The sequence below is a fragment of the Colobus angolensis genome, unplaced genomic scaffold (assembly GCF_000951035.1).
Source record: "Colobus angolensis palliatus isolate OR3802 unplaced genomic scaffold, Cang.pa_1.0 Scaffold261, whole genome shotgun sequence".
Lineage (NCBI taxonomy): Eukaryota > Metazoa > Chordata > Mammalia > Primates > Cercopithecidae > Colobus > Colobus angolensis.
The window spans coordinates 2081815-2092396 of NW_012115833.1; the positions used below are offsets into that span (position 1 = coordinate 2081815).

General features: G+C 43.5%; 1 protein-coding gene across 1 annotated transcript; it reads left to right on the forward strand.

Moving 5' to 3' along the window:
* Window positions 1-691: 691 nt before the first annotated feature.
* On the forward strand, window positions 692-3775 carry LOC105515512 (proline-rich protein 20A-like). Its single transcript, XM_011947343.1, has 2 exons — window positions 692-742; window positions 3158-3775. Exons 1-2 carry the CDS (start codon window positions 692-694, stop codon window positions 3773-3775), a joined length of 669 nt encoding a protein of 222 aa, XP_011802733.1.
* Window positions 3776-10582: the final 6807 nt, after the last annotated feature.

The window sequence follows — 10582 nt, forward strand, 5'->3', positions numbered from 1 at the left end:
CCTGCCCGCCTGCCCGCCTGCCCGCCTGCCTGCCTAGGGGAGGATGACCTCAGAGCTACAGCAGTGAACCTGTGGCTCTAGCTCCTCGGGCCTCTCTTCGTCGAAGACTCTCCAAATTTTCAGATCTCCGGAGCCAGGTGTAGGAAGATCAGGTGTGTGTCTATGTGTCCCTGAGGGGTGGATAGAGCTTGGATGGGTGCAATTGGGGACAGAATCCTCGTTCCCCTAGAAAGGCAACAGCCACCCCCCTGCCTTGTCACCCCTGTCTTCCTAAATCCATTCTCTGTCCCCAATTTCCTTTTCTCTTCCCCTGAGGAGGAATCATTCCTCCAGGAGGCCTACTTCAGTCTCCCCACTCCCAGCTTTGCCTGTAGGAACTGGGATAAATTAAAGCACCTCTAGGCCCATCCCTGCTGGCTACTAGCTTCCCCTCGGAAACACTTTACGGTGTGCAAGTCTCCCACAACCACAGTCCCCCACCCTAATCCCCACCTTCACACGGTCCTCTTGGGTGGCCCCATGGGATCAGTTGGTGCCCAGGCAGCCAAGTGCTCGGAGGCTTGCAGGCATTGGATGCCCTGGATGAGGGTGTGTGGTGGGGGTCTGCATAGCTGCCTGGCAATTGGGAAACGAGGCTGTGGTTTAACTCTACTGATTTGTTTTTCTCCCCACTCCCTCCCGCAGATTCCTCATGGAGGAACCAAGGCGTTCAAAGCGATTGCGCTACATGGCCCCTAATCAAGGTATATCAAACACCTGTCATTCTCTTTTTCATTTTTTTCTGGATTTTGCTTTACCTTTGGTATTGACTTATAGAACTTAGAGGGACGAATGTGGCATGTTACGAAATGCAGCAGCTCCTGCTCCTTCTCAGGCTCCCACACCTTTGGGAACACCACCTCCATCTGTGTAGCCAATTCTTTCAGCATTCCCTCTCATTCGTTAAACAACATGCCTACACCACTGCTATTTCTTTTTCCTTTTAGAGTTTAATTATAGTCTTCCCTCTAGGGTAGAGGAATATTTAGCTGTAGTTTACACATTGCCACCACCACCAATCACCCAAGCACCATGCCACACACAGCCCAGGACACACACCCTCTGTCCCTCCCCCCCTGCCCAGGAACAGAGAGAATATTAGGAGGATTACTTTCCATTTCTTGCATAACTTGATTTTTCCAGGACTTAATTCTTACCTTGGGTTATTATGTGCTTTCTTATCACTGGTTCGTTCCCCAGTTTTTCCCCAATTGTTTAAATTCAAACTCAAGCGTTCTCTGTTTCACTTTCTCATAGCCTGCTTCAAACTGGGCTGGTTACTATAAGTCAGCTTCCAGCTTCCACATCATCTAGGAAATTCCTTTCCCTCTTTTGAATTGTATCCCATCCCAAATCTGGTCTTTTTTTGTTTTTTTTTTTTTGTTTTTTTCTTGTTTCACTGTTTCTCTGTAGTGGAGTAAGACCTCACACTACATCTTCATCTATGATAAACCAGTATTTCCACCTTGTTATTTTCTGCAGGAACTGGAATTTTACGGCTATTGCCACATTGTTCTCCAAAACATTACCCTTCATACACTGAGTGTCCTAAACCTTTTAATCTTGTCTAGTTTGATAGATGCATAACAATAAGGCATCCATTGAAAACAAATTATTTAAGATCTTTCTTGTCTGAAACATCTTCATTCTACCCTCCTTGATTCTTTTCTTTTTTCTTTTTTTTTTTTTTTTTGAGATGTAGTCTTGCTCTGTCGCGCAGGCTGGAGTGCAGTGGCCGGATCTCAGCTCACTGCAAGCTCCACCTCCCGGGTTTATGATATTCTCCTGCCTCAGTCTCCCGAGTAGCTGGGACTACAGGCGCCTGCCACCTCACCCAGCTAGTTTTTTTGTGTGTGTATTTTTTAGTAGAAACGGGATTTCACTGTGTTAGCCAGGATGGTCTCGGTCTCCTGACCTCGTGATCCGCCTGTCTCGGCCTCCTAAAGTGCTGGGATTACAGGCTTGAGCCACCGCTCCCGGCCCCTCCCTGATTCTTAAGTGAAACTTTGGTTGGATATGAAATTTTAGGTGGGAAATCCATTTCCCTTGAAATTTTGAAGACATTTTCTGTTATTTTCTAGATTTAACTGCTGCTTTTGAGATGTCTGATTTTTGAGACATGTTGAATCTTAGCCCTTTCCATGTGACTTTTCCTTTCTTTCTATTTCTCCCTCTCTCTGGAATCTTTTAGAATCTTTTCTTTGAAATTTTATGTTTTATCCTTCTTTCCATTGTTTTAGATTTTTGCTTTCTTTTCTGGGAGATCTTCTCAACTTCATTCTCAAACGTCCATGGAGATTTTTGTTTCTCCTCTCATGATTTTAATTTCAAAACACCCCATTGTCTCCAAGTATTCATTTTAAAAAGTATCCTATAATCAATTTATGGGTAAAATTCCTTCTATCTCTCTAGGAATATTAATGACTGATATTTTTGGAAAACCTCATTTGTGCCATAAACTATTTTCTCCAAGATGGCTTATGTTAACTCCTCCAGCAAGACTTTTTGATTATCTCCTTTCCAACACATGTTAAGATGCTTGCTTGAACTAGATACTAATTTAAACATTTCACCTTGTAACTCAGTTCTTGTAAGGACCTAGGGGTCGGTATGTTATTATACCAGTTTATGAAAAGGGGAACCAATGCTGAGATACATTAAGCTGCCTGGGAATATAGCCCAGGCATTCTGGATCCAGACCCATCTCCCTTGTGACACCCTTCAACACCCAACTGGTCGCTCATTAGCATCATTCGTTTTTTGGTGTTCTGTTTGTCTCTCCTACTGAAGTTGAACCTCAGTGAGGACAGGAAGCATGCCATATTTATTTCAATTCAATTTCTCTAGGTAACTGTAGATTCATTTATTCATTAGCAAAATCGAGATCATAATATCCGACTTACGAGGTTGTTGCAAGGACTTGCAATGGAAATCTCATGGAAAGTGCTGTAGGCCCTTGGCAGACAGAACTCCTGAGAGCTCACCTTGCAGGCCTCTCTTGACGCTGTGTTCCCAGGGGTTCCCCGGAACGCTCCCTGAACCACTCCCCTCGTCTTCCTTCCCCTAAGGCTTCCTGGGCAGCCCATGCCCACTCTCTTCACACTCTGCTTCTCTTTTTGCCTCAGGTGGGCACCCTACAGAGCCAGGCTGCTCTGTTGTGGACCCTGAAGACTCCTTAGAAGTAGATGGGCCCGCAGAGCCAGCCCAACCCTCAAAACCCATTGCTTATGTGAAACCCTTGAGACGGGAGCCCCCAGCTCGCACAGAGTCGGCTCCTCCTGCACAGAGAGGTCGGCGGCGGGGAGGAAGTCGGCAGGCAGGGCGAGGGCGAGGCCGTGGCAGAGGGCGTGGGCCCCGCAGGGACGCTGGACAGAGACAGAGGGCAGAACGCTTGCTGGGACCAGACATGCACATCCAACTGCACCACCATGGAGAGCCAGGCCACCAGGGGGAACCGGAAATCAGGCAGACCTCAGCCTTCTCTTTTCGTGAAACAGCTCCTGTGCCTAGAACTGTGGAAGGCCCAGGACCCGAAGTGGCCCAGCCTGAGGTGGGGCATCAGGAGCCGCCCCCTGTCTTTGGCCCTGAAGCTGTTGCCCGGGAGCCCATGTTGACCCTCTATCCCTGCATCGGGTTTAGGGCTCTGGGTGGCTCAGATGTTTTACAGGTCATTCAAACCCCCAGTGGCACCTATGTGCAAGGGGTCCCAGTGTTCGTCGCCAACATTGCATACTGACATTTATCTGTCACCCACATTGCTCCCAGCCTCCCTTTCTTCCACCTCGACTTCCCCCCCCCCGCCAAAATCCAGCCCCATTTCGGCTCCACTCCTCTGCTCCGGAACCCTCACTCTGTGTTGTCAGGATGGAGCCTCCACGCACTCCTCCCGGGACCTTGACAGTAGTCCATCTGCTACCAATGCCCCCCTGGTCCTTGCTTTGTACTTTCTGTCAAAGTTGCACATGCATGGAGTTCCTCAATGCTTTTAAAAATAAGCCAGCAGTTCCCCTAATCTTACTGCGCTTATATTAAAAGCCAATTAGAGATATTTGGGATGAAAAACAAGGTTGTTGGAATCCAAAGTTATGTTGATGGTTTGAATCACAGAATAGATAGGACTGTGGAAAATATCAGTAAAAACTGGATGTTTAGGCAAGAGAGAGATGGACAGCGCGACAGAACAGTCGTCCTGAGGACCAGAGGTCATCTAACATGGAGCTCTCCTGGGAGAGCCAGAACATTTGTATTACAGCAAAATACAAGGAAATTATGGCTAATGATTTCTCCCTGTGGAAGACATATATGAATCCTGAGCAGAATACAAGAATAACAACCATTGAGAGTATGAAGTATGGTGAAGAGAACATTCCAAAAGCTGCCTGAGAGCTGAGACCTACAAGGAAAGCAGAATTAGGGTGACTATAGACTTTGCCTGGCAGCATGGATGACTGTGGAAAGCAATGGTGCAATATCCTCACAGCTTCGAGAGGGAAATGACTCTGAATCTAGTGTTCTATGAGCAATCAAAGAAATTGTTGGAGAGAGAAGGAGGCAGGCAGTGTCAGCTCAAGGGCAAGGCCACATGAAGGGAGAAATGGCATACAGAAAAAGGAGTAAAAGGCAGAATCCTACTCAGACTGGACCAGAAGCCTGCGCTTCCCCTGAAGTTAGAGTACACAACTTATAATGTGCAAGCTGCTAAACTCCCTTATTGTACAAGGTGATTTGAAAGGAGATGTTACGTACCGTGAAAGTATAAGTCATGTTTTTCAGCTAGGAAAAAGCCAAGCCAGACAACCTGGAAGAAGTGGGATGTAACAAGAGTCAGTAAGCAAGGAAATTAGGAAACTGTATTATTAAGTCTAGATAAGTATGATTCTGGAAGAAACATGGATGACCTAGAGTTAAAATCCCAGAAGACTTTGACATAGACATGTGGGGCATGAGAAAATTCAGAAGGAGCTAGAAGTTACTGAAGTTCTTGTCTAGAGCCTGGAAATGATATAGTGGCTGAATATAAGAGCAATGAAACTCTAGACTCTGACATATTTTTAAGTCTCAATGTAGGTATCCATTGGGAACCACTAAATGAATTGGAATAGAATGTAAAATTTCAAACAGATTGAGGAAAAAGGGGATCAAAGAACATTTGATGAATCAAACAAAAGGTGTGTGTGGGGGGGTTGGGTTTAACAGAAACAAGGAGAGTGTGTGACTCACTGAAAATGCTAAATAAGGAATCAATAAATTGATGACAGTGCCCTTGGCTTCTTCCTGGCTTTAATGGGAATATTTTAAATGTTTCACCATTAACCAAGATGTTTGCTGTAAATTTCTCATAGATGTTTAAGTTGAGGTGGTTCCCATCTTTTCAAGTTTGATAAAAGGTGTATTGTGAATTGGATTTTGTATTTTATTAAGTAGGTTTTTATTAGCTGATTTTCACTCATTTGTATAATGTCCAACTAAAATAAAGATAACCTTTTACATCAAGGATTTTTTTCTTGTGTATTCAATCCTTTTAAATAAACCCTTCTGTTAGGCTTATTTTATACTACAGTCCTTTTACTAAAATTTCACAAATTCCAAATATAAAATGTGTTTACTAAAACCAGGAAAAAAGGTAGAAAAATAATGTCTACCGTCTCTGTTCTCCATTCCTATTGTATCTTTCCCCAGAATCACACAAGTCTATACAAACAAAAATGTACATTAAGAGCATCATTTGTGGCTTGATTTCACAAACACCCGGCATGCCATCTGCCTGGGGTCATGTTGAAGTGGCTATAGGGTCCAAGCAGGTAATGCGGGTGTGGTCAGGACCAACACCTCTGTGGAGACAATGCCTCTCCAAAAAAGGCATAGGCGACTTCGTATTGAACCATGGCATGGACCACAATGAACACTGTGTAGTGGGAGCTGCTTCTTGGCTTGCCACTGGGGTCTGTCACCCCAAAGCCAAAGAACCCTTGCAGTCATCCTACACACATGTGCCACTATCTCCTTGCTGTATATCTGTCTGAAAGAGTGACAGGCTTTAGGTTGCGCAGGTGATGGTCTGCTGATAGGCTGCTTCCAGGATGTTTCTACCACCAGAATACTTCATTGAACATTTGTACATGGAGTAAGACAGGGTCTCATTCAGTCACCCAGGCTGGAGTGCAGTGGTGCAGCTCACTGCAGCCTGTCTGTACCTCCTGAGCTCAGGCGGTCTTCCCATATCAGCCTGCTAAGTAGCTGGTACTACAGGCAGGGACCAAGACCCTTTGGTCATTTCTCTTGGTTTATTTATTTATTTATTTAGAAACAGAGTCTCATTCTTTCATCCAGCCTGAAGTGCAGTGGCTTCAGCTTACTGAAACCTCTGCCCCCCGAGTTGCAGCGATTCTCATGCCTCAGCCTCCCAAGTAGTTGAGACCACAGTCTTGTGCCACCATGCCTGGCTAATTCTGTATTTTTAGTGGAGACTAATAATGCCCAACCAGTTTAAAGCCATTTAGGTTGTACCTTTTTCCTCTAATTCATCTTTTCATACAATGCAGCCTCAGACAAACCTCTTCTTTCAGAATAGTTGTCCCACCAGAATTTCCATAGAATTGGTATTATTTCTTCAATGAATATTTGGTGGAATTAACCAGTAAAGCCATGCCTGTGGCAGCGTTCTCTTTTGGAAGATTGCATAATACTATACTACTTCATATATAGTGTAAGGACCACAAGGATATGCTTTCAGTTCCTCTCTCCTTGCGGCTTTGGTTGTTATAGATTTTATTTTTCATAAGTTCTAAAACCCACTATATATTACCTACTGTATTTGCTTTAGACAATTATCTTACATACTAATGTTGGGAGGATTGAATGCATGCAGATGTGAAAAGTACTGAAAACTGCTTAGTACAGGGCAGTGTCCAATAGATGTCAGCTATTGTTAGCTGATACATTTCTGATCTATTTTCATCAACTAACTCACCTATTCTTTTGCCAATACCATACCATTTTGATAGCTGGAAAGGCTCAAATCACTATTCCTTTTTATGGCTTTTTTTCCTCTAAAAATTAATTCTCCATATAAAATTTAAAACATTTAAACCACTTTCAAGAAAGAAAAAAAAACAGCTTTCATTTTAACAAATGATGTTGAAACAAATTGGATACCCATAATTAAAAATATAAATGTCAACCTTTACTTCGCAATCTATAACAAAAATGATTTGTTAACCTATAGGTAAAAGCAAAAACTGTAAAACTTCTAGAAGAAAATGTTGCAAAACTCTTCATGACTTTGGAGTAGGCAAAGATTCCTTAGATGAGACACAAAAAACATGAATTGTACAAGAAAGCATTGATGCACTTTATGCAATGGGCACTGTGATTTGCCACCAGACCCTTCTTCAGAAATAAAAGATTTGTGATCTCTAGCTGTGAGAATTGCCACCATTAGCCCTCAGATCTTGCAGATGGATGCTAAGAGACTGCCTTGGCTGAAGACACTCCCCGTCCTTACCCACAGGCACACCCATCCGCCAGGAAGCTTGCATCCAGCGATGTTCATTGGGGACATTAAAGCCTGGCCCTGTTGCCACAACTCAGAACAGCTCAAGTAGGTCACTTTACTGTCAGAACATCCCATGGGGTCCAGTATTGAGAATGTGTGGTCCTGTTTCTTTCCCTCCCACATCCCTAAAAGGCGCACCTCATACTCTAATTTCCATCTCAGTGTTGGTTTCCTGGGAATTCCAGCTTGAGACCTTGGGCTTATTAAAATTAAAATCTGTTCTTTGAAAGACAATGTGAAGAAAATGAAAAGGCAAGCCATAGACAGGTAAAATACATTCAAAATACATATATTAATCAAAGACCTGTATCTATAATGCACAAAGAACTCTTACAACTCAATAATAGAAAGTCAACCCAATAAGGGCCAGACACAGTGGCTCAAGTCTATAATCTCAGCACTTTGGGAGGCCAAGGTGGGCAGATTGCCTGAGGTCAGGAGTTCGAGGTGAGCCTGGCCAACATGGCAAAATCCTGTCTCTAATAAAAATATAAAAGTTAGCCAGGCATGGTGGTGGGCTCCTGTAGTCTCGGCTACTCAGGAGGCTGAGGCAGGAGAATTGTTTGAACCCAGGAGACAGAGGTTTCAGTGAGCCAACATTGCACCATTACAGTGACCCGAGATAGTGCTATTGAACTCCAGCCTGGGTGACAAGAGCAAAACTTTGACTCAAAAAAAAAAAAAAAAAAAGTCAACTCAATAAAAAAAGTAAAAGTTTAGAACAGAAACTTCACAAAAGTATCTATGGGTGTGGTCAGTGGGCACATGAATCTCCAATAAGGATGAGAATATGCAAATAAACATGGAGAATCCTATGGTGCCAGGGAGCAAGGAGCAGCCCGAAATGAAACCAAACCAAAAGCCACAGTGATGGGGGGTGACAAAAGGACACAGAGGTCAACTAAAGGAGCTCCCAGTGGTCAAAGCTGGAAACTTTGAGTAACAAAATAATTAACTAAATATTTAATAATTAAATATTTAAGTAAAATATTTAACAAAATAATTAGTTAAATTATTAAATAATTCATCCCCTGAAGTATTAATTATAAACCAAAGTATACAATAGATGTCCATAAGTCCATGCTGATATAAATAAATGATTAAATAAATAAGCACATGGGGAAGATTAGGAAAATCCTCCACACGGGAGAACTCCAAATAATTTAGGTAGCTATTCCCCTGCAACGAGTAAAGCATAACTTCCCTTTTTAAAAGTGTAGACTATTGGTAGTGACTTCCAAAAAGTACAGTAGAGAAGGGGGTGGGAAAATCACTTCATGGTGGAGAAACCTAATCAACACTACCCCAGCCAGGTGACAGGGACTGATACCAGCAGTGATAAGCCATGTTGATGGTGTGCACTCTAGATGGGATGGGATGGGAATGGCACTTTCCCTCTGCAATCTTCCTTACAAAAACGCAGAATTCCAGTAAGATCATAAGGAATACATCAGACAAACTTCAGGAGACGACATCCTACAATATATCTGACCAGTATTCAAAGTGTCAAGGTCATCAAAAACAAGGCAAGTGTGAGAAACCGTTGCAGCCAAGAGGAGCCACCACTAATTGTAAATTGGTACCTTGGATGGGGTCCTGGTACAGAACAGGTATGTTAAGTCAAACTCAAGGAAATCAGGACCAAACATAGACTTTAGTTCCTAATGATGTATTATATTGATTAATGTATCAATAATTATTATTGCCACAATAATTATGACAGATGTACAACACCGTAAGATTCTAGGAACAGGGTAAATTTAGGGCAGATGAGGACTTTCTGTGTTTTCTCCAACTTTTCTGTGAGTCTGAAACTATTCTAAAAAATAAAAAATAAACAGTTTAAAAAATCTATGAAGCACATCATTACTCATCAAGGAAAGGCAAGTTAGAACCTCAATGAGAGTGGCTTAGAGAAAAAGAATCAGAAAGATTTTTTTTTTTTTTTTTTTTAGATGGAGTTTTGCTCTTGTTGCCCAGGCTGGAGTGCACAAGGGTAATTTTTTGTTTGTTTGTTTTTTTTTTTTTTTTTGTAGAGATGGGGTCTTGCTATGTAGCCAGGGCTGGTCTCAAACTCCTGTGCTGAAGTGATTGTCTCACCTTCATCTCCCAAAGTTCTGGGATTACAGACATGAGCCACCATGCCTGGCTAGAATTTTTTAAACAGCACTGTGGGAGCTGGGTGTGGTGGCTTATGCCTGTAATCCCAGTGATTTGGGAGGCCGAGGCGGGAGGATTTCTTGAAGCCAGGAGTTTGAGATTAGTTTGAGCAACATAGTAAAATCTAAACTCTACAAAAAATAAAAACAAAAATAATGATAATTAGCCGTGCATGGTGGCTTATGCCTGTGGTCCCAGCTACTCGTGAGGTTGAACGGGAAGGATCTCTTGAGCTCAGGAGTTCCAGACTAGCCTGGGCACATACCTAAACCTCATCTCTACAAAAAATACAAAAATTATCCTGGTGTGGTGGCCCGCATCTGTAGTCCAGCTACTCTGGAGGCTGAGACAGGAGAATCACTGTCTCCTGTCTCCACCTCCCAAGTAGCCGCGGTGAGCCGAGATCACGCCACCGCACTCCAGGCTGGGCTACAGAGCAGGAACCTGTCTCTCTAAAAAACAAGCATGCAAACCAACCAACTAACCCACCGTGGTTTCCCCCCCAGCGTGCAGGTGTGTTTCCTGCTGTCTTCCTCCGCCCGTGTGTGCACCCACAGCAATAAACGCCAGTGGTGTGTGCCTCACACGCATCTCCAGCCCCATCGCCATCTCTCTGAGCTCGACTGTTTTTACAAAAGGCCACTTGACATCCTCACTTGGCAGCTCAAAAGCTCCTTCAACCCAATGTGCGCAAGTCAAGCTTCATATCTTCCCATTCAGAGCAGGTTCTTGGTCCACCTCTGTCTGAATGAACGGGCCGCCAAGACTGCAGTCTCTTCTCCAAGGGCTGTCCACACTCGGTCTCGCATTTTCTTTTTTTTTTTTTTT

Excerpts from the sequence above, each read along its gene's own strand:
- LOC105515512 (XM_011947343.1), top strand. The coding sequence starts at position 692 with ATGGAGGAACCAAGGCGTTCAAAGCGATTGCGCTACATGGCCCCTAAT. Across the intron at positions 743-3,157 it reads GCTACATGGCCCCTAATCAA|GCCTCAGGTGGGCACCCTAC; the intron begins GGTATATCAAAC and ends GCTTCTCTTTTT.